The 21593-nt window shown below is 67.3% G+C and overlaps 4 protein-coding genes across 5 annotated transcripts; 1 reads left to right on the forward strand and 3 right to left on the reverse strand.

Annotated features, from left to right (window-relative positions):
* Positions 1–170: 170 nt before the first annotated feature.
* On the reverse strand, positions 171–9195 carry OSBPL7 (oxysterol binding protein like 7). Of its 2 annotated transcripts, XM_064473166.1 has the most exons (23): positions 9113–9194; positions 7804–8005; positions 7451–7573; positions 7270–7323; positions 7025–7138; positions 6815–6934; positions 6601–6721; positions 6411–6514; positions 6217–6309; positions 5981–6110; positions 5749–5873; positions 5437–5517; positions 5226–5357; positions 4593–4683; positions 4243–4520; positions 2753–2890; positions 2613–2676; positions 2463–2541; positions 2233–2377; positions 1229–1370; positions 1018–1144; positions 815–937; positions 172–669 (listed from the first exon to the last, which is right to left on the reverse strand). In XM_064473166.1, exons 2-23 carry the CDS (start codon positions 7945–7947, stop codon positions 561–563), a joined length of 2637 nt encoding a protein of 878 aa, XP_064329236.1. In that variant the 5' UTR covers positions 7948–8005; positions 9113–9194; the 3' UTR covers positions 172–560. The 2 variants fall into 2 exon arrangements, with proteins under 2 accessions (XP_064329235.1, XP_064329236.1); XM_064473165.1 differs by having other exon boundaries at positions 171–669; positions 4243–4683; positions 9113–9195.
* Positions 9196–9721: 526 nt separating this feature from the next.
* On the reverse strand, positions 9722–12013 carry MRPL10 (mitochondrial ribosomal protein L10). Its single transcript, XM_064473210.1, has 5 exons — positions 11912–12013; positions 11581–11750; positions 10904–11068; positions 10634–10778; positions 9722–10374 (listed from the first exon to the last, which is right to left on the reverse strand). The coding sequence occupies exons 1-5, from the start codon at positions 12003–12005 to the stop codon at positions 10124–10126; spliced, it is 825 nt and encodes a 274-aa protein (XP_064329280.1). The 5' UTR covers positions 12006–12013; the 3' UTR covers positions 9722–10123.
* Positions 12014–12544: 531 nt separating this feature from the next.
* LRRC46 (leucine rich repeat containing 46) lies at positions 12545–15530 on the forward strand. The gene is made up of 8 exons (XM_064473671.1): positions 12545–12575; positions 12676–12772; positions 12865–12973; positions 13388–13434; positions 13622–13731; positions 14458–14527; positions 14817–14977; positions 15130–15530. The coding sequence occupies exons 1-8, from the start codon at positions 12545–12547 to the stop codon at positions 15528–15530; spliced, it is 1026 nt and encodes a 341-aa protein (XP_064329741.1).
* Positions 15527–18310, reverse strand: SCRN2 (secernin 2). Its single transcript, XM_064473133.1, has 8 exons — positions 18214–18310; positions 17711–17882; positions 17424–17605; positions 17136–17335; positions 16841–17056; positions 16544–16709; positions 16223–16400; positions 15527–16096 (listed from the first exon to the last, which is right to left on the reverse strand). Exons 2-8 carry the CDS (start codon positions 17879–17881, stop codon positions 15938–15940), a joined length of 1272 nt encoding a protein of 423 aa, XP_064329203.1. The 5' UTR covers position 17882; positions 18214–18310; the 3' UTR covers positions 15527–15937.
* Between the last annotated feature and the right edge of the window lie 3283 nt (positions 18311–21593).

The following is a 21593-nucleotide window of genomic DNA, read 5'->3' on the forward strand; positions in this document are numbered from 1 at the left end:
TGGGGAGCACAGCTCTTTGCTCTCCTCTGCAGGTGGGTGGGAGGGAAACGGAGGCACGGGGGGGAGGGTAAGGGACTTGTGCCACCCCCTTGTGGGGGGACCCAGGTGTTCTGGTCTGGGGAGGGTCCTGAGGCCCGGGGCTGGTGGAGGGGAGAAAGCAGCTCTGTGCACACCCCAGCTCCTTGCAGCCTTTATTAGAGCAGCCCCTGCACACGGCTGGGGGGGTTGGAGGGGTCTGCCCGCCCGCAGGCACCCCAGGGCCCCCCGGGACCCCGCTGCCCTCCCCCAGTGAGCCAGGGACCCGGGTACCCTGTGCCCCCAGGGCAGGGGGGCACCGCCAATCCCTGGCCCCCCAAGTCCCCCAGCCAGCCCTGAGGCTCTGCCCCAGGTCAGGGGGAAGCACTGTCTGTGCCCCCCCCCGCCCCGGTTTGTATCACAGTTTTGTTAAAACACTGGGGTGGGGGGGCTTTGCACCCCCAGTGCTGAGGGGACCAGCCCCGCTGCTGGGCTCCCACTGCTGTGATGAGCGGGGGGGGCTCAGCACCCCATGGTGGGGGTCGCTACCAGAGCACCGCGCTGTCCAGGTGGGCGAAGCCGGGGTCCAGGCGCAGCTTCCAGTAGGTGTTGTTGGTGACCCACGACTCCTTGCCGTTGGCGTCCGTCAGCCGCCTGGGTATGGGAGGGGGGTCACATCTGGGGCGCCATGAAGACCCTCCGGGGGTCTCCCCCATTCCCTGAGTGCCCCACATCCCCCTGAGCCATGGGGTACCACACACCAGCCCTGGGAGCCCCCCCCCGCCACCCCATGCCGGACCTGAAGAAGCGAGCCTGGTGCGTGATGTTGTTCTCCTCCATCACCCGGCGCCGGTCCCGCTGCAGCTGCTCGATCTGGCGCTTCTGCGTCTCGGCTGCCGGCACGTTGCCTTCCTCCAGGTACCTGGGGTGGGGGAACAACATCGCTGTAATGAGCTGGGCAGCCTCAGCACCCGCCGTTCCCGGTGCTGGGGTGCTGCTCACCGCTGATCGGGGCGCAGGCGGGTGTCGGTGGAGGGCAGGACCCGCCGTAGCTCTGGCGTGAGCTCGTTCAGCTCCAGGGCAAACTGGGTGAAGCCGTAGTTCCTCTCGTGGTCACGGGGCATGGGGTCTGCGGGGGGTCAGGGGGCACAGTGCTGAGACCCCCGGGATGGGCATCCCCCCCCCACCTCAGCACGGCCCCCCCGGTCCTTACTGGCTCTCCAGACGCACTGCCCGGGGGCAGGCCCACGGTGCAGCCCCTCGTGCCACTTGCCGGCCAGGCGCTCCACCACCGTCCCGCTGCGGCTCAGCACGGCCCCCTGCACCTCGTTGGCCCCCGCGCCCCAGTACCGCGCCTGCGGGAACAGGGGGGCTGGGCGGGGCCGGGGTGGGGCCGTTGGGAAAGGGTGGGGCCCTGAGTGAGGGGTGGGGCTATTGCAAAAAGGGCGGGGCCACTGGGAAATGGTGGGGCTATTGGGAAAAAGGTGGGCCCTAAGTGAGGGGTGGGGCCACTGGGAAAAGGGTGGGGCTACTGGGAAAGGGTGGGGCACTGAGGGAGGGGTGGTGCCACTGGGAAAAGGGTGGGGCTACTGGGAAAGGGTGGGGCACTGAGTGGGGGTGGGGCCACTGGGAAAAGGGTGGGGCTACTGGGAAAGGGTGGGGCACTGAGGGAGGGGTGGTGCCACTGGGAAAAGGGTGGGGCTACTGGGAAAGGGTGGGGCACTGAGTGAGGGGTGGGGCCACTGGGAAAAGGGTGAGGCTACTGGGAAAGGGTGGGGCACTGAGTGGGGGGGCCATTGGGAAAGGGGGGGCCATTGGGAAAGGGTGGGGCCATGAGTGATGGGGCAGAGTCACTGGGAAAGGGGGGGGCCCTAAGTGAGGGGTGGGGGCACTGGGAAAAGGGTGGGGCTATTGGGAAAGGGTGGGGACATAAGTGAGGGGCAGGACCATTGGAAAAGGGTGGGGCCAGGCAAGGGGCAGGGCAACAACAGTATTTAGATGAGCCTGAGGGTGAAGGGGCAGGGCCACATCCAAAGGGGTGGGGCCAATGGTGATGCAAAGGAGGGTGGGGTCAGGAGCACATGGAAGGGTGGTGCTATGGGTGGAGCCCAGGACTAAAGGGTGGGGGCAGGGAGGGGCCTGGGGACAGGGAGGAGGCTCTGAGAGGTGGAGCTAGGGCAGGGCGGGGCTGGGCGGAGCAGGGCGTGGCAGGCACACCTTGCAGAAGGTGATCTTGCAGTGGTAGGAGGCGTCGCGGGTGTTGCGGATCAGCACCTCCCCGTAGTGCTCGATCCAGCGGGGGCCGCTGAGGACGTTGTGGATGCACGTCGTCACCTTGTTCCACTCGAAGTGGTCCCCAGTCCTGCGGGCACCACCGCACCGTCGGCGCGGGGAGGGAGGGCAGGGCGGCGCCGCGGGGGGTGGAGGGGGTGGGGCCGGGGTCTCACCTGGGCAGCTGAACGTTGACGGTGCCCACGGGGACGATCTCCAGGGACTTGCCCCAGAATTTGTTCTTCCACCTCATGTCTGGGGGGTGGGAGGAGGTGAGACCCCCCCCGACCCCCTCGCACGTCCCCAGCGCCCTCCTCGGCACCCACCTTGCCAGAAGATGAAGTTGTCAGACTCGGCGTGACAGGCAGAGATGGGGGGGTGGTGGCACACCTGGAGGGAGAAAAAGGGAGATGCCACCACCCCGTCCGGCTCCGTCCCCCCTCCCCAGCCCCCGCCCCGGCCCCACCTGCTCGCTGATGAAGCGGAAGCCGCGGTCGGGCCGCACGCACTCGTAGGTCTCGCCCAGCACCGGGTTGAAGGGCTTGCTGCCCGCCCGGTAGTAGGTGGAGGCGTAGGCGGACACGGCGAAGGCAGCCACGTAGACCTGTCACCGCAGCCACCACACTGCTGCCACTGCGCTGCGGGCGGGGCTCCGACACGCCACGCCTCCCAGGGCGTGGCACCCACCGGTCCCTCCCCCGGCCACGCCCATTATTGGCATGCACCCCCTGCCCATGCCCCGTGCTGCTGGGGGGCACGGCTGAGATCCCCCCCAACCCTGAGACCCCCCCTGCTGTATCCCCTGAGCCCCCCCGTGTCTTCCAAGCAACCCTTACCTCCACATCCCCCAGAATGTGCCCTGAGCCCCCCCAAATCCTCAAACTCCCCAAGTTCCCCCATGTGCCCCCCAATTCCCTCCATGTCCACCAAGTCCCCTGTGTCCCACCCCTGGCCCCAAGCCCCCTTCCCCCCCCCCCAGGAGTCCCACCTGTCTCCGAGCTCCCCCATGTCCCCCAAGCCCCCTAAATCCTCAGCTTCCCCAAGTCCCCCCATTTCCTCAAGCTCCACCATATCCCCCATGTCCCCCAAGCCCCCCATGTCCACCGAGCTCCCCTTACCCCTGGTGTGCTCTCAAATGTGCCCTGAGCACCCCCATCCTCAAACTCCCCAGGTCCCCCCGCATCCCCCTGCGCTCGCCCCATCTCCCCTGAGGCGCCCATGTCTCCCCCTGCTCCCACGTGCCCCCAAGCCCCCACCATGTCCCTGACTCCCCCGTGTCCCTTGAGCCCCCCCGTGTCTTCCCTGGGTCCATGTCCCCCTTGCTCCCACATGTCCCAGGAGCCTCCTGTGTCCCCCAAGCCCCTTAAATCCTCAAACCCCACAAGTCCCCCCATGTCCTCAAGCTCCACCATGTTCCCCACATCCCCCGAGATCCTCATACCCCTGTGTCCCCCCAAGTGTGCCCTGAGCCCCCCCAATCCTCAAATGCCCCAAAGTCCCCCCACACCCCCATGTCCCCTGAGTCCCCCCGGCCTCGTTCCTCCCCTGCTCCCACATCTCCCAGGAGCTCCCTGTGTCCCCCGAGATCGCCCCGAGCCCCTTAAATCCTCAAACTCCCCAAGCTCCCCCATGTCCACCGAGCTCTCCTTACCCCCGTGTCCCCCCCAAGTGTGCCCTGAGCCCCTCCAATCCTCAAACTCCCAAGTCCCCGTGTGTCCCCAAGCTCCACCATGTTCTTCACGTCCCCCGAGCCCCCCACATCCACCGAGCTCCCCTTACCCCCGTGTCCCCCCGAGTGTGCCGAGTCCCCCATCCTCAAACTCCCAAATCCCCCCGTGTCCCCCCGAATGCCCTCCATGTCCCCCGTGCCGTCGCCCTCCCCGTGCCCCCCCTACCCCCGAAGTCCCTCGTGTCCCCCGAGCCCCCCTGGACCCCCTCCCCCGCGGCCGCCCTCACCAGGCGCTGGCGGGGGTCGCGGGCGCGGCTGGCGCGGTCCAGCAGCGCGCTGTACTCCAGCTCCTCGCAAAGGCGCTGGAGCGTGTTGAGGGGCTCGTTGAGCTGCACGGGCAGCGCCACGCGTGACAGGTCCTTCCCCACGCTGCTCCGCAACAGCCCCCACAGGCTCACGTCTCCCGGCGGCGCGGGGGGGGCGGGCAGGCAGCTCCGCCGCTGCGGGTCCGGTCCCGGCAGCTCCAACGGCGGCGGTTCCACGGGCATCCCCGGGCCCTCCGCTCCTGCCGGGCACCGGGCGGTGGGGTGCAGCCGCGGCCCCCACCCACCACACGGCGGTCCCCCCAGTTCCGTACCTGTCGGGGGGCGGCCCGCCCCCCCCGGCTCGGCCGCGTCCTCGCAGGCGCTGGTGGTGGCCTCGCTGATGCAAGACTCGTCGTCCGAGGGCTGGGGAGGCGCAGGGGACCGTCGGCGGCTTCGGGGGTCCCGGGGGGGTGGGGGTGCTCTAGGGGCTACCCCACCGTGGGGGAGGGGGGGGGGAGCAGGAGGGGCTGTACCGGGCTGGGCCGCCCTGGGGAGATGGGATGAGACCCGGGTGCCTGGGATGGGCTGGGGGACAGGACGGGGAGGGGGTGTAGGGTACAAGGGGGTGGGTTGGGGGAGGGGGGGGGGACTAGGGGCGGGGGGCACCGGCAGCACCCGGCCCCCACCACCAGGCTCAGGGACTGTGGAGACCCCGAGCTCCCTGAGTGGGGGGGCTGCAGGGGTCTGGGAGGGACATGGGAGCTGGGGGGGACTTGGGGACCGGGGGGGATACCGGGGCTGGGGGGGACACGGGGAGTGGTTCACGGGCCAGCTAATGGAGGGGGGGCAGGGGAGAGAGAAGGGAGAGATGAACCCACAGCAACAGCGGGTAGGGGACAATGGGGGGGTCTGCAGAGACCCCCATGAGCAGAGCCCCCGCCCCTGGCCCCAACACCCTGCCCCACCTCGTTCTCAGAGGAGCTGGCGGAGAGGATGACTTCGCAGGCGTCGAAGAACTCGGTGTGCGAGTCAGCCAGCGAGACGATGCTGCGGTTGGAGAGCTGCTGCTCCCGGCCCTTCGCCGGCAGCGCATCCGGCTGCGGGAACAGCCACAGCCTCAGCCCCCCGCCCCAGGGGGGCGCCTGCACCCCCCACCACATCCCGGCTCCCCCTGACCTCATCAGGGTGCAGCGAAGCGAAGGAGTCCAGGGTGGTGTCGGAGGAGACGGAGAGGGAGTGGAAGCGGCGCAGGGCAGCCTGCGGAGGCAGGGGGAGGCTGAGTCGAGTCCCCCCCCTCCCCCTGTCCCCTCCAGCCAGCGTGGGGCTGATGGGGAGGGGGGATCGCCGCACTACTGCCTGGGCACCCAGCACTAGGCTGAGACCCTGCCAACACACTGCACCCACCGTCACCCCAACAGTGACAACCCCCGGGCCCTGGCGGGACCCAAAGGTGGGGGCAGCCCTGCCCAGACCCCCGCCATTCCTCACCCCGGTGTTGCCAGAACCACCCGTGCGCGGGGCTGAGCGCCGCCGGTCCAGCGCCTGCCGCATCTCCTCCAGACGGGCCCTCTCAGCTGTCAGCGCAGCCACCACGCTGCTGAGCGAGCCGTGCACTGCCGGGACACACGGGTAGGTGACCGGGCTGCAGCACGGCACCCCGGCACCTGCCCTGCCACCGCTGGGACCCCCAGCAGGGCTCAGCCCCCCAACCCCATCCCACCTTTCTGGGCCAGGACCCAGAAGCTCCTCTGCAGCTGGCTGTACTCAGGGGGGAGGCTGAAGGGCAGCTGGCTCTGGGACGACTCCAGGTAGCGTGAGAGGTTGGGGACGGAGCCGTGCAGGCGGCCCACCTGGGAGGGGGACACAGGAGTCAGCGGGGCCCTGGGGGGCTCCATCCCCAAGCAGCGGCTCAGCCGGCAGCAGGCAGAGCTTGGCGGGATGCCCGCTCCCCCTCACCCTCCCGATGGTGTCGTCCTTGGCGAAGCTCTGGGTGCACCAGATCTTGGTGGTCCTCCTGCCCTTCTTGGGCCTCTCCGTGGCAGCCGAGGGCTGTGAGCGAGAGGAGGGGGCTGGAGCCGGACCCTCCCCAGGAAGGTGGGGCTGCCGCACTGGGCGATGCTCAGCCCCGTGCCCACCGCTGCCCCGCTCACCTGGCTACCGGAGATGAGGGGGGCTGAGGGGATGCGGTGCAGGGCCTCCAGGCTCTGCAACATGCCCGTCAGCTCCTGCAGCTTCGCCTGGCACTCCGACAGCTCTGCAACGGGCACAGGGCGAGTCCAGTCAGGGATGGGGAACAGAGCAAGCCCCCCCACCCAGTGCATTCCCTCCCACCCTGCTCACCGGCCGAGCAGCGTTCCAGCCCCTCACTGTCCTTCAGCCAGGCATTCACCTTGTCCCGGGAGCTGGCGAGGGTGGAGAGGGCAGGGGCGCTGCCCGAGGGCAGGATCCGCGTCCAGGGGCTCTGCAGCAGGGGAGAAGGGGCACCGCCAGGGCTGCCGTTGGGAAGCCCGTGCCCAGATGCTGCCTCGCATCGTCATCCCGAGATGCCACCCACCTGTGTATTGGTGGGGGTTCTCCCCATGGGACCCCCCCTGAGGCAGGGCTCAGTCCTCTCGCCCTGGTGATGTGAGCAGAGGCTGCTCACCCAGCTGGCGAAGAGCTCTGGGGACTTGATCTGCAGGACAGGGGTAAGCTGGGGTGGGGGACGACCTGGGTGGGGGTTACCCAACGCCCCCAACCCTGGCTCCAGCCCCCACACCAGCACCTTGAGGTGGTAGATGTTCTCTTCTGTGTCCAGGTCGACCCGCTGCGCCTTCTTGTTGACAGACATGACGGACTGACGGACATCAATGGCTCCATGCAGTTTGCCCTTGAGGACCTGGGGGAGCCCAGGGATGCCTGTCAGGGGGAATACCCCCTTCCTCATGGGGCCCATGGGGTCTCCCCCACCCCAAGCTCTTGGGGAGGCTGCACGGATGCAGCCCGGCCCCAGCCTAGCCCCACACTCACATCCTGGCGTGTGGTGGCGTATTTCAGGATGCCATTTTCCAACACAAAGTACCTCTGGAGACAGAGAGGGACAATTGTTGGGAGGTAGAGACTGGTCTCTGCAGCCCCTGGGATGGGGATGTCGCCCAGGACTGGCCAAGTGGCCAGGGGATGGCTGCCGCTGCCAGCTCTGCCCTGTTACCTTGTGCCAGCCCTTCAGGGGCCATTTCCTCTTCTTGAGCAGGTAGCCCTCGTGCTGCTGCGGCTCCTGGCCCGGGCTGCCCCGCGCACGCGGCTCCTCCACCACCTCCCAGCTCTCCGAGCCCTGCCAGGGTTGAGGGTCAGCATGGAGGTCCCTTGGCACCGGGGGCAGCCGGGGTGCTCCCCACCTTGTCCCCAGGCAGGGACACTTGGTAGTCCCCAGGCGACAGAGCATCTCTGTATCCCCTTTCTTAAAGAAGGGTGATCCCCCGCAAGGCCCCATTGCACCCCTAGTCCAGCCTGGGTGCACCATTGGGATCCTGCTGAGCACCCCCCAGCCCAGAGCCCCCTGACCTGCTGAATGCTACTGTGCTTGGAAGACACGGTGCTGTTGGAGCGTGACAGGGCCTTTTTTGGAGAGGACGGGTCCTTCTCATGGCTGCCCATGGCCGGCGAGCGGAGGGAGATGGGGGGACCAGGCCAAGCCCCCCCTCCCATCCGCACTGCGGGGCTGGTGGTCTGAGCTCGGCCGTCACGGCCTGGGCGGTGGGAGCCACTGCAAGGAAGGGACACCACGTCAGGGAGCCCAGGGAGGGCATTGCCCACCCTGCAGGCAGTTTTTGTGCCCTGCCCAGAACCCTTATCCCTCCCCTCGTGGACCCAAGAGGTGGCAGGGGATCCTCCTGCCCCCTGGGAGTGGAGAGTCTCGCACGTGACTGCGGCTGGGACCCAGAAGCTTCTGCGTGAGATGGAGCCCTGGACCCACCCAGCCTTATCTCACCTTTGCCGCCTGGCACTCGCCTGCCCGTCACCCGCCTGGCGGGTCCAGAGTCCGGCCCCGCCGCCCTCCTCCCATCACCCCATGGACTCGGCACCACGGGGCGACCCCACGGCGGGCACAGTTGGAAGAGTGACCCGGGGAACAGAGACTGCGATCAGCCCTGGTCCATCGCAGCACCCCCAAGCCAGGACATGCCCCCCGAAAACCCCGATTTAGTCATGCTCCCTCCCAGCAGGGTGTTCCCTTTGCCCTTCTCAAGTACAGGAGGGGGAAACTGAGGCACGGGGAAGCTTCCCCCTCCCCTTGCCAGCCCCCACCAGGGTACCCAGGCATCCCGGCTGCTGTTGTAGCACTGAGCCCCCGGATAACCCGGGGACAGCGGCCAAGCCCCGGCACCGATAACGGCAGCACCGTGCACCCCTGCTCGGAGGGAAGGAGGACGGGGGGTTCCCAACGCAGCCCGGACCCCGCCGCCCCACCCAGCTTGGCAGCGAGCGGGGACCCCCCGGGGTGCTGCCGGGGGACAGGACCGACCCACACACACACGGGAGCGGGGCTGGGCCGGTGCCCCCGGGGGTCTCCAGCCGCCTCCTCCGCCTGCAGCCCCCACCGGGTGGGGGGGCAAAGCCCCTGCCTGCTCCGGGCAGGGCAGGGCCGCGGGCACGAACCCCGGCAGCGCTGGGAAAAGCCTGACCCAGCGCCCACCCCCAGTGTGGGGCAAAGCCCCCCCCCCCCCCATGTCCCCCCGCCCGCCCCACGCAGGTGTCAACCCCACGGAGCAGCGGGGCAGCAAGGGCCCGATCCGGCTGCCGGGGAGTGGCGGGGTCCTGGCGGGGGGGCCGCGGGGCTGGAGCCCCCCGTGTCCCGGTGCCCGGTGCTCACCTGTGCGGGCGGCGGGCGGGCAGCCGGGGCCGGTCGCATCCTGCCCGGCGGCTGCAGGAACCGGAACACGGAAGGAGGCGGAGGCGCCGGGCCGGAGCCGCTCGGCTCTGCCCCCTGCACCGTGGAGGACCGGAGCCGCCAGCACCGGGGACCCGCCGGGGTACCGGGATCCCCCCTCCCGGCTGCCAGCACCGAGCCGGACCCACCCGCGACCCGGGCACGGACGGATCCCGACCCCCCCACCCAATATCGGTGGGGGGGGGGTGATCCAGCCGTGCGGCCCCAGCGGCAGGACGGCTCCTTTCCCACATGGGGATTGCGGGGGTCATGCAGGAGGAACGGGCTGCACCCCCTCCCCACCGCGGGGGGAAAAGGGCCAACCCACAAGCTCTGCCCACGCGGTGCAGGGGTACCCCCGAGAGAAGCACCACCCCATGGGGGTCGCAGGGCCCATAGCCCTGAGCCATGCATTAGCCCCCACCATGGGATTTCCTACACCCTTGTACCAGGAGAGCCCCAGAGCAGCACCCAGACTTCCCCCACGGCCTCGAGGGGCAGGAACGCACCCATCCACCCACCCCCCAAATCCAAGACAAGGCCTCCAGCATCTCCACCACCACACAGCTCGCTTTAATGGACAGGATGGCGATCCCACAGACACGGCAAGATCAGCGTTACAGCACGCTCCCCCTCACTGCCACCACCCCGGAGGGCATGGCCCGTTCGCCATCCTCCCCTCCAGCATGGCCACGGGTCCCCGCCGCACTCTGCCTCCTCCAGCCAATCCCAGTGACCCTCCAATCCGCCTGAAACAGCTGGGACATGTTCCCAGGTGCCATCGGTGCGGGGAGAAAAGGGAAAGGCTCCCTGAACAGGCTGGTCATACTGCAGGACCCTCCGTCCCACCGCTGGCTGCCCACCCTGGGCCAAACCTTCAACCCCTGACCCCCCCCGACTGCAGCTGGGAAAGGAACCGGCTCCCGGCCAACAGACGGGGTGCGGGGGCCAGTGTCAGTGAGCGTCTGAGCTCTGGGCAGGGGCGGGCTCATCCGGGCTCCCCGTCTCCCCATCCTGCAGCTGGCGGATGTGCTGATCCAAGAGGGCCGTGAGGTGCATGGAGCCGCGCTGGAGCAGGGAGGATGTCTGGGAGGGCAGGAGGGCCAGGGCACCAACCGTCTGCCCCTGGGCAGCCTCCAGCGAGGGCAGCTTGGCAAAGTTCTCCACTCCCTGCCTGCTCAGGATGGTGTCATCGATGCAGGCGCCTGGAAGAGAGGAGCAGAGCTGAGAATGGGAGATGGTGTGTCAGAGCCTGAGCTGTTTTGTTTTCCACAGGTGCACAAGAAAAGACTTGCTCCTGCAGGCAGGAATTCCCACCCCTCACCACCATCCCCTCATTTTAATGGGCACAACAGCGATCCTGCAAATGCAGCTCTGTTAGCGTGGACCCTGACAGTGGGAGAGCCTCTCCCCAGCGCCGATGAGAGCCCTGAGCCAGCAGATGGACGCAGGGAAGGCTCTCACCCAGGAGGTTGATCTGTGGCACTCCCTTCAGCACCCGCAGCATCTCCTTCACCTTCGCCTCCTGGCTCACCAGCAGGATATTGCGTGCCACGAAGAGAGGGAGGAGGTTCTTGTACTTGGACTGGGACAGCACAGATCTGACAATCTGGGGGAGAGAGGTCTCAAAATGCAGCTTTTCACCCCAGCAGGCACCACACAGTTGTCTCAGCTCTCATCCGCCTTCCCCCCCACCAACCACACCGGAATCTGCCCCAGCAGCTTGGCCCCTACCTCGTTCAGGACGAACTTGACCTCAATGTTGTGTTTTCGGAGGTAATGCCTCATCAGCACCATGTCCTCATCGGGCATGGAATTGTACTGACAGATGGCAATCATCCGGTTGTCCCGGAATACGTCCTCCACCTGCCGCCGTAACAGCTGGGCGTAACCATTGTCCTGATGGGAGAGAGCAGTGATGGGCTGCAGGGAAGGGGCAAAGGCTACTGCCTCCCTCCACTCCCACCCTGCAGACAGACCTACTGCTGTGAGATGCTGCCGTGGATTGGGACTCACCTGGTTTCCAGTACTTGATTACTGGAAACATTCAAACCCCACCTGGACGCGGTCCTGTGCCCCCTGCTCTGGGTGTGCCTGCTCGAGCAGGGGTGGGACGGGGTGATCTCCAGAGGTCCCTTCCAACCCCTGCCATGCTGTGATTCTGTGATTACCAGCTAGGGCACCTCCCAACCACCCACAACGTGATGAAACGGGGCTGTAAACATCTCAAAAGCTGCCGTACAGGCGGCCACGCTAAACTCTGGGGCAGGGCTGTCCTGGGAGTTTGTACTGCAGCCGGTGGGGGCTGCAGCCCCCGCAGCAAAGCACACACACACGGGGTGTGCAAAGCCCCTCGGTCTCCTCGGGCGCTGAGACACCCACAACACCCACACGCCAGAAAAAAGAATCACCTCTTGGAGCGTTTCCTTCCTGCGGGGCAGGCATCGCGGCGGGACGGCCGGCCGCGGGGCCAGGTACTCGGTCACGGCCATCAGCTTCTGGCGTTGGAAGTGCATGGCCTTCCAGTGCCGGGTGACCGCCTTGGAGCCGCGACGGGCGAACTGCAGGGCGGGCAGCCAGCCTGTGGAGAGGGAGCACACGGACAGCGCTCAGGGCCGGCGCCAAGGGCCCGGGGGAGCAGGGCCCGGGGGAGGCCGAGACGGGCCGCACGCACGGCCTCCATCATCGTCCGGCCCTGCCTGAGCCCCGCGGAGGCGCCCAGCCCTAGTAGGATCCCCTCACCCCGCCGCCACGGCGCGCCGCCGCTCAGAGCCGCCATCTTTGCCGCGGGATGCGCAAAGGCTCCTGGGAAGGCGGAGGACGCTGTTGCGCGCATGCGCGGAGAGGATGCGCAGGCCACGCCCCCTCTCGGCCCCTTCCGGGGCTGTCCGTCTCCTAGCAACGGGCACGCTGCGGCCTGCTCACCCCCCCCCAGGACCCTGGGACACCCCGGCCCCGGCTCTACCCCAGCCCGGGGGTCTCTGGGTCCCCCAGCCCTGGGGACCTGGGCCTGGTGTCCCCCCCCTGCCCTGTCCCAGCCCAGGGGTTTCTGCCCCCCAACCCAGGGGACCTGGCCCCGGTGACACCCCCCACCCTGGCCCCAGCCCGGGGGTCTTTGTGCCCACCCAGACCGGGCACCCCAACCCCGTGGTCCCCCCAGGCCCTGGTGTCTCTTTGTCCCACCTGGGAGTCTCAACGCTGATCCCTCCTAGTCCGGCAGTCCTGTCCCCACCAACCCCCCCAGCCCACAGGTTTCTGCCCCCCATTGCCTCAGCACCCTTCCCCTTGCAGAGGGTGGTGGGGCCAACCCAGCCCCCCCAACACACCCACCCAGGGGCCCGAGGAAGGGACAAGGATCCTGGCCACCCTCCTGTCATGGCTGGGCAGGAGGAGACCCTGCCTGGGGGTGAGTGAGCCATTGTAGGGCCTGCTCGTGTGTCAGCCGGTGGGGTTTGGGGGGGCTAGACCCCGCTGGGCTGGGCCCCATCACGATGGGTTTCCCACAGGCCATGGGCAGATGTCCCCGGGGGTCACCCTCACCAACAGCCTCATCGCCACGAGGAACCTGCCTCAGCTGGTGGAGCCCCCACGCCCAGAGAGTGGGTGAGGATCTGCACAGAGCCCACTGTCAGCACCCAGGCTGACAGGGAGGGTCTCTGGGCACAAAGGACAGCCCGAGCTCCCCCTTCCTCCAGATCCACGGAGTTGGTGTTCCCCTCGACCGTCCGCTTGGACCGGGAGAACATCTGTGCTATCGGGAGGCTCCAGAGCCTGTGGGAGATTCACAGCCTCTACCTGCAGCAGGTAAGGCACTACAGCAGGTGCGCCACAGCTGAGATCAGTCCCAGTCCTGCGGGTAAAGCCCTTCTCTGGGGAACCACAGACACCCCCAGTTCTGCTCCAGAGTTTTGCCTCCCCACATGACCAGAGGGGCTGGCAGCGCTCCCCTCTGATGACAGTGCCACCGATGGAATTTGAGCGAGGCTCTGGTGTCAGCCATTTGGTGTTTTTCAAACCCACGTGAGGAGCCTCAGGGTCCTCCTGAACTCTGCTGGGCTCCCCGTGCTGTTGCAGCCCCATACCCTCTCCATAAATCTCCTGTGATGCTGGTGGGACATCATGTTGCCTGTGTGAGGTTGGAGTGATTCCGTGGCGCTCCCAAAGTCTGATTTTTCATGCAGTGGAAAAACAGGTTACCTTTTTTTTTTTTTCTTTCAGAACCAAATTGAGAAGATTGAGAATCTGGGCTGCTTTCCCAACCTGCGGTATGGGCAGCTCCTGTCTTTGAGGAGATCCCTTTCCATGCTCAGAGGAGAGCGGGGCTCCCTCCTTCCCTTGGCAGAGCCAAAGGGGCTCGAGCTGCAGCCCATGACAGCCTGGTGCCACTGGCTCTGACCGTGGGGGCCGTGGCATCCCCCCGCCTCACACCACTGCCATCCCCGTGCTCTGCAGGTTCCTCTCCCTGGCTGGAAACCGCATCCGCAGAGTGGAGAACCTGAAGCCCCTGCGACACCTGCGCGTCCTGGACTTGTCTCACAACCAGATACAGTCACTGGACCCAGGTGGGAGGCAGGAATGGGCCCAGGCATGGCCTGGGTCTGCCCGAGAGGTACCTCGGGTACCAGGGAAATGCTGGCAGACCCTTGGCCCAGGCTCTGCCAGGGCCTCCGGCCCTCAGGTCCCAGCCAGAGCCCCAGCAGAGCCACCCTGGGGCTGGCCTGCGTGTTCCAGCGGGACACCAGAGGAGCCCCGTGGCCAGGTTTGAGCTGTCCCTTCTGCTGGCAGACTCCAGGTGTTTGCTTCCACCTTGTGTCCCGCTTCAGCAGAACATTTCAGCGCCTCCGATCAGATTTGGGGGTTTCAACCTCACCACAAAGCTGCTCCAGCCCTAACAACCCTTCGTGCATCTTTCAGCCAGCTCCTCTCGTGTGTGATTTTGGGCAGAAGAGGGAGGGACAGAGGGATGATGTCTCCCTCCCTTCCTCTGTAGTGTTGCTATTTTGGCACTAAGCCCTCTGCTCGGAGATTGGGGTGAGAAAGGGAACAGTGAGGGCCTGGGAAAGGGAAAACCCTCAGTTCTCACATGGGAGTGTGTGCAGTGCACATTCCTGCCCTCCCTGCCTCAGTTTCCCCAGCTGTGAGCTGAGAGACTGCTTCCCACAGTGGGGCTGTTGCCTTGGGAGGGGGCGAAGAGCTGCAGGAGCCAGGGGCACAGGGGTTTGGCGGGGTGGGGGTGGGGGCTCAGGTCCCATCTCAGCACCTTTCTGCCTTCCCTTTGATCTCTGCAGATGAGCTGCCCCGCAGCCTCCGTCTCCTCAACTTAACAGGAAACGAATGCACCCACCAGCACGGATACAGGTGGGTTGGAGGAGCCTGCAGAGGAGAGCAGAGGAAGAGATCAGGTCCCGCAAACCACATGAGCCCCTCATGAGGGTACAGCCCCCCCCAGATAGCAAATACAGCCTGAGGCACCCACCCAAACCCCAGAAATCTGAATCTATGCCCTCTGCCCAGGCCAGGCTGTGGGGGCGGGCTGTGCAGAGCAGTGCCAGGGGGTTCAGTGCCGGGGGGTTTGGTGCCAGCCCAACATGCTCCCAGCCCCGAGGTAATGCCTGGGGAACATCTGCTCTTCCTTCGGTGCTTGCAGAGAGCTGGTGGTGGGAGCCCTGCCCCACCTCCTGCAGCTGGATGCCCAGCCCATCCATGGTGGCGTAAGTGAGGAAGAGGAGGAGGGAGGCTCTTCCAGCAGTGAGGACGAAGACGACGAGTTGTTCTCTGAGCGAAGCGGCCCTTTCACTGCAGACAAAGGTGCCCAGACTGAAGCAGGACACGTTGCACGCTTGGGGGTTAAGCAGGCTGGTCCTTCTGTCCCCAAGGGTGACAGGAGTGGCAGCGAGCTCAGGTCGCAATGCCAGGTCTCCTGTATTTCATCTCCCTCTCCCTCCCCCCGTCTCTGGCAGATTTCTTTGAGGATCTGCAGCGGGAGCTGGCCAGGCGCTCGCGGCAGAGGCGGAGGGAGGCCCTGGAGGAACACAGAACCCGTCTGGAAGAGCTGGAGGAGCTGCGGGAGCGTCGGAGTCTGCTGCTGCCTCCTGCACCGCTAAGCCCAGGCAGAGAGGAAGCAGCCTGCATCACGGCCCCAAGACCCAGGCGGTCTCAGCCCCATCCCCAAGTGAAGCTGGGGACACAGCTGCCACCCCTGCCAGCACCCAGCAGGCAGCACGCCTGCCCACAGCCCCAGCGAGCTCCTGGCAGGAGCAAGCCCCAGAGCAAGGCTCTGGAGGAGGAGACTCGCATCAAAGGAGCAAGAAATAGGCAGCTACCCCAAATACCCCACACCAGCACAGCACCGCGCAGTTAGGATTAAAGGCTCTTTATTCCTACACCAATCTGCCTGTCTGCCACGGAACCCCCAGCCCCGCAGCCAGCCCCAGAGGGGCCGGGCACAGGCAGCTCTGCCTGATGGTGGGAAGAGACATGCCGGTTGTGGGCAGGACTCCAAATCCTGCTCCACATCCCTCTCCTTCCCTCTGCACCCGCGTTTCAGGCCGCGGACACTTCTCAAAAGTACCAAGGGACAAGTCTGGGGGCTGGAGACTCCGTACTCCCAGGCAGGGCTGGAGACACCGGCCGAGCCATTCCCCACCAGGCCATCAGCGGCAGATCCGCAGCGGGAGGAGGTGAGGAGCTGGGCACCGGGAAGGTTTGCTCATCCCTTATCCAGGAGCAATGCCATGGGGGGGGCGAGCCCACCCACCTGCATGGGGTTTATGTGTAAAACTTCATCTCTGCCTCCACACAGTCGAAGAAGAGGTCAGCCAGCTCCTCCGGGTGGGGGGCCACTGTCCCCCCCAGCAGCGCGTTCATCCCCTCCAGACCCTGCTTCTCCAGGTCCCGCAGCGTCTGCAGGAGCTTCTGCCCCTGCTCCTGGCAGGATGGGGGACAGAGGAGAGCTGAGACCAGGCGCCCTCAGGGAATGTGACTGCCTCCCACCTCACCGGGGAGAGCACGAGGGTCCCGGGATGGTGGCGGCTGGGGAAGGGTCTGCAGTACCTGGTCCCTCTCCATCAGCTCCAGTGCCGCCTGATGTCGTCGGTACAGTTCGTGCCGCCGATCGACCGTGATCTGGAACCGCGGGATCTTCTTGGCAGGGTCGTCGCAGAAGGTGGGAGATCTCACCTGTGGCACGGGCTTGAGGCCGGCCACAAAGACAAAGGGTTTGAAGACGGACCTGCCGTACAGGAGCATTTGGGTGTTGGGACCAGCCAGTGTGAGGACGGATGCTGCTCCCTGGGGGGACACTCAGTGCAAGGCATGGCTCTGCCTCGTCCCTGTCACCCCCAGAGCGGGGCTGTTCCCCACCAGTGTCCTCACCTGGAGGGGTCCGGAGTGGCCGTGAAGAAGTGGACGCAGGGCAAGGCAGGGTCCCGGGGCAGCACGGAAACCATGCTGCCCGCCGTGCAGAAGCCCTCCGAATCAACGCAAATCCCGCTGGCCTTGTCCCGCAGGATGGCCATGAATGTCTCTGCCGTGATGTGACCTGACAGGCGAGGCAGAGCCATGTCACCGCCGGCAGCTCAGCCGTGGCCCTGGCTGCTGTGGCCACAGGGAGCATGGAGATGCCAGGGCAAGCCGCGGGCGGCCATCCCCATCCCCCGTCCCCGTCCCCACCTGCGTGCTGCCGCAGCAGCTCCTTGCCAGCACGGTAGCGGGCCTTGGCAGCCTCCATACGGGCGGGCTGGTGCGTCAGAGAGAAGACCTCGGCGAAGCTGAACTCGCCATCCCCGCTCCACCAACCCTGGCTGCGGGCTCGCTGACGCAGTCCTGCGTGCTCAGCTGTGATATCCCTCCCAATGCTGAGCTGGTTGGAGATGTTGCGGCTACCCTCTGCGAAGGCCACGGCGGGGGTCAGGCTGTGGGGGGGACACAGCTCCCCGTCCTACCAGTACAACCAGCACCCACTCACCTCGGATCTGCTGGGCTGCCCAGTATCGGCCTGCTGTCTCCAGCACCCAGGCCTCGGTGCGGTCAGCCAGCAGGAAGGTGTTGTGGTAGACGAAGGGCACCGGCTCCTCCTTGCAGCTCCCACCCTGGCCGTAGCGCTCCAGCAATGCCGTGATCACCTCCAGGGCCTCCCGGGCAGAGCTGCTCCGCTCCAAACCCAGCCTGCCGCACCAGCAGCACCCTGTCGGCCGGCGGTGGGGGATGATGCAGGGCGGCTGGGGCAGGGGGGGACACACGAGACCATCCTCACCTCACCAGGTCCATCCCCAGCAGCGCCTCATCCTCCCCCAGGGGCTCGCGGGTCCAGACACCCTCGTTGCCCACACAGACACCGTGCTCGTTGGCGCCCATCTCAGCACCCCACAACCAGGCAGGACGGCTCAGCACCACCGCGTGGGTCCTCTCCACCTGCTCGATCTCCAGGTAGGTGCACTGCGGTGGTCGGGGGGGGGGGACGGGACACAGGGAGCAGGGCTGAGACCTGGCACACTCAGTGCACCGTCCCCTGCAGCCACCCTGGTCCCAGCGCGGTCTCACCTGGACTTTGTCCCCGGGGCGGTGGATGGTGGCGGGGACGTAGATGACCTCCTGGACCTCATGGCGCGGGCGGTCGGCGTTCTTGCCGAAGATGACGGCGGGCGTCGCGGTGTGCGGCGGCAGTGCCACAAAGCAATCGCAGGATGAGGGCGCGGGATCCCGTCCCGCCATCCTAAACCGGGCAGGGGGGATGGGGCGGGGGGCACCGAGCAGGACGTCACCCCCTTGCCCCTGTCCTGGGTGTGACCCCTGAGGTTGGCGGCCGTGGGGAGATGGGGAGGGGACTGGGGGAGGACATGGTCCCCCGACCTGCGGGGACATCGGGGACCCCATCCCGGGGTGGCCGGGGGGAGCGCCTCCTTCCCCGGGACCCCGCAGCTCTTAACCGACCACAGACACCCCCCCCCACCGGCCGCGGTAACCGGGACCTTTGCCCCGCACAGTCCCTGTTCCCGGGACCCCCCGCACGACCCCCCTTCCCGGGATCCACCAGCCCCACGGACCTGCCGCTGCTCCCCCACCGCCGCCGCCGCCGGGCCCGCCCCCCCCGGCCCGCCCCGTCCGGGCGACGGCGGCGCCCCGTGGCCGGAGGCCGCACGGCGGCAGCGGGCGGGACCGGCACCGGCACCCCGCGTGGCGGGGGGTACCGGGCTGCTTTGGGGCCCGGGGACGGGGGTCCCAGGTCGTCCCCCGTGGGGCAGGGACGGGGGATCCGTGTATGAGCTGGTAGGGGGCGGTCCTGTGGGGCAGGGACCCCCGTGGGCAGCACCCGACGTGGGCAGGACCACCTGTGGGTAGTACTCCATGTGGGTAGCACCGCCCCGTGGGCAGCGCCCCGCGTAGATAGCACTCCCCGTGGGCAGCACCCCCGTGGTTAGCACCCCCCTGGGTAGCACCCCCCGTGGGTAGTACTCCACGTGGGTAACACCCCTCCGTGGGTAGCACCCCTCCGTAGGCAGCACCCCCCGTGGTCAGCGCCCCGCCGTGGGTAGCACACCCCGTGGGTAGCACCCCGCGTGGGTAGCACCCCCCGTGGTCAGCGCCCCCCCGTGGGTAGCACACCCCGTGGGTAGCACCCCGCGTGGGTAGCACCCCGCGTGGGCAGCACCCCGCGCGGCACGCCCGCCCCACGGTATGCAGGCAGACCTGCCGGGCAGCACCCAGCACCCTGCCCGGGGGGGGACCCCAGGCGCTTGCCCAGCACGTCCCAGCGTGCGAGGCCAGGCAGAGGGGTGCAGGATGAGGCCCTCCTGGGGGGCTCAGCTGGTCCTCACCCGGGTCATCCCCCACCCAGCACCCTCCTGCATCCCCTTCCTGAGCAGCCCTGGGGGCCCGAGGCCAGGGTGGGGGTCGGGGTGCCGGACGCTTGGATCCCTTGGCAGAGTGGGTGCGGGTCGGGGTGCCGGTGCCTTTGTCCCTTGGCAAGGTGGGTGGGGGTCGGGGTGCCGGTGCCTGGGTCCCTTGGCAGAGCGGGTAGGGGTCGGGGTGCCGGATGCCTGGTCCCTTGGCAGAGACGGAGCCGGAGAGCCGGAGCATGGAAAACACGCGGCGTTTATTCCAGTACAAAACCCAAACCCACAGCCCCGCCGCCTCTTCACAGCACAAACGCTCCCCTCGCTGGGCTGGGGGAGGGGGTGGGCACCCCTTTGTCCCTGGCCGCAGCACCCCTCAGGCCACCCTGCTCCCCTTTGCACCCTGCAGCTGCCCCCCGCCCAGGGCTGGGGCTCGGTGGGGGACACCCGGGGCCCCCGGCTGGGCCGGTTCCTCCCTGCCCCGGGGAGGCGGCTCGGGGGTGGGAGACGCGGCGGTTCGGGGCGCAGGGCCGGGATCCCCACGCCGCAGCAGGCTGGACTGGTTTCGGCGGGTGGGAGCCGGCCTCCGTCCTTCCCCACCCGGTTTTACAGCCTTCATTGCCCCATCGCGGCGGGCAGGGCCCCGGGGGAGGGGGGGGGGAGGTGCGGGGGCAGAGCACACCTGGGGCCCCTCCTCACAGCCCCCCCGGCTCTGAGCCGGGCAGGGGGCCCAGCCCGGGGCAGGGGAGGGGGTCAGCGAGGTGAGGCTGAGCCCCAGCATCGCCACGAGACCCCCTGCTCAGCGGTTCCCACCCTTGGGGTCCCCCCAGCACAGCCCCCCTAAACCTGCCCCGGCAGCTGTGGCACGGGGCACCCCACCACACCGCAGCCCCCGGCCACTGCCAGAGCTAGGCTCAGCTACAAAAACCAGACAAGCCACCGGCGTGACACCATGGCACCCTGTGGAGGGTCCTGAGCCCCCCCTGCCAGGGTCCCCTCAAGAGCTAAAATCCCATCTGGGGGCACTGAGGGGGAATTTTGTGCTGGAAAAGGCAAATGCTGGAGTCGGGGACATCCTTTGAGAGCTGCGGGCAGCCCAGGTCACCCGAGTCCTGCGGAGGGACAGTGGCGACCATGCCGGGGTTGGGGACATGTCCCTGCAGACCCCCCCCCAGCGAGACTTCACCTCATGCTGGGTTTCTCCAGCCCCACGACTTGTCCCTGGCCCCACGGCGCAGCAGGGCTGCTATCGGCCCCTCACGCACCCGTGGGGATGGGAACAGGGATGGGGATGAGACCCTTTGAGGGGTCCGACCCCCCCCATCCATAAGGCCCATGGCCACAGCTTCAGCCCAAGACGTCCACTCTGCCCAAGTGGCAAAGCCTGGCTTCACCTTAATAATATAATAATAATTAATAATAATAATAATTAATAATAATAAAACAATTGAAACCGAAGGCCTTGGGGCGCCCTCTGGGCACGGACCCCACTCAACTTCACCTCTACCCCTTCCCACGCAGACCCCAGGGTGCTTGGAGCCCAGGCAGCCCCCACAGCCCCAGACATGGCCCCCCAGAGCCCCCAGGATGGGGCCATGCTGGGATATCAGACCTCCCCCCCACTCTCCCCCTTCCCTGGATTCCCGACTGGTGTGAACTGGTGCTGGCTGGGGGGCAGAGCCGGGGGAGTCCTGGGTGCCCTGAGCAGCCCGTAAGCCTCATCCCACCCAGCCCCCAGCACTGCCCCCCAACATGTCTCCCCCCCCGGTCCCAGGTTTAGTGTCTCCTTCTGTGTCCAAAGGGTTCTGCCAAAATCGAGGGGGATAAAACCCAAAACATCCACAAACTGAGAGTTTTGTGGACTGTCAACCAGCGGGTGAAGGCAAATACAGGGTCCCCTGGGGGAAGGGGGATGGTCCCAGGGGAGGAAAGATAAGGGGTCCCTGGTGGGGGCAACCCACGGTGTCCCCAGGAGATAGAGGGGCCTGGGAAGGGACAGCTATGGGGTCCCCGGGGGACAGGCAGCATGCACGGGGGGGAAACAACAGGCAGAGGTCCCCTGGAGATACGGGAGCCCGGGGAGGGATGGCTATGGGGCTCTGGGGGGACAGGGAGCATGCACGGGGGGGGGAAGGACAGAGCTGGGGTCCTCTGAAGATATGGGGTCCCCGAGGGACCTGCAGCACACCCAGGGGGGATGGCTGCGGTCCCCAGAGGGGTCCCCAGGGAGGGACGGCAATGGGGTCCCCGGGAGACAGGCAGCATGCCTGGGGAAGGGATCCCCTGCAGTCACGGGGTCCCCGGGGAGGGACGGCCATGAGGCGCCGAGGGGTGGGAAGGCAGGGGTCGAGGGGTGGCGGGGCAGCGTGGCCATGCCAGGCCGGAGGAATGTGGCCGCCCCGGCTCTCCCGGGGCCGCGGCCGCCCCATGTGCTTCCCGCCTGGGGCCGCGGCGGTGGTGGTGGGTGTGGGAAAGCTGCAGGTGTGCGCTTGGGCAACCGCCCGCCGCCGCGCCACGCGCCCGCCGTGGCCCCCCACGGCTCACATTCAAGCAGGATTTCTTTTTTTTTTTCCCTATTTTAACCTCGATTT

This window comes from Phalacrocorax carbo, chromosome 25 (genome assembly GCF_963921805.1).
Source record: "Phalacrocorax carbo chromosome 25, bPhaCar2.1, whole genome shotgun sequence".
In the NCBI taxonomy this organism is placed as follows: Eukaryota; Metazoa; Chordata; class Aves; order Suliformes; family Phalacrocoracidae; genus Phalacrocorax; species Phalacrocorax carbo.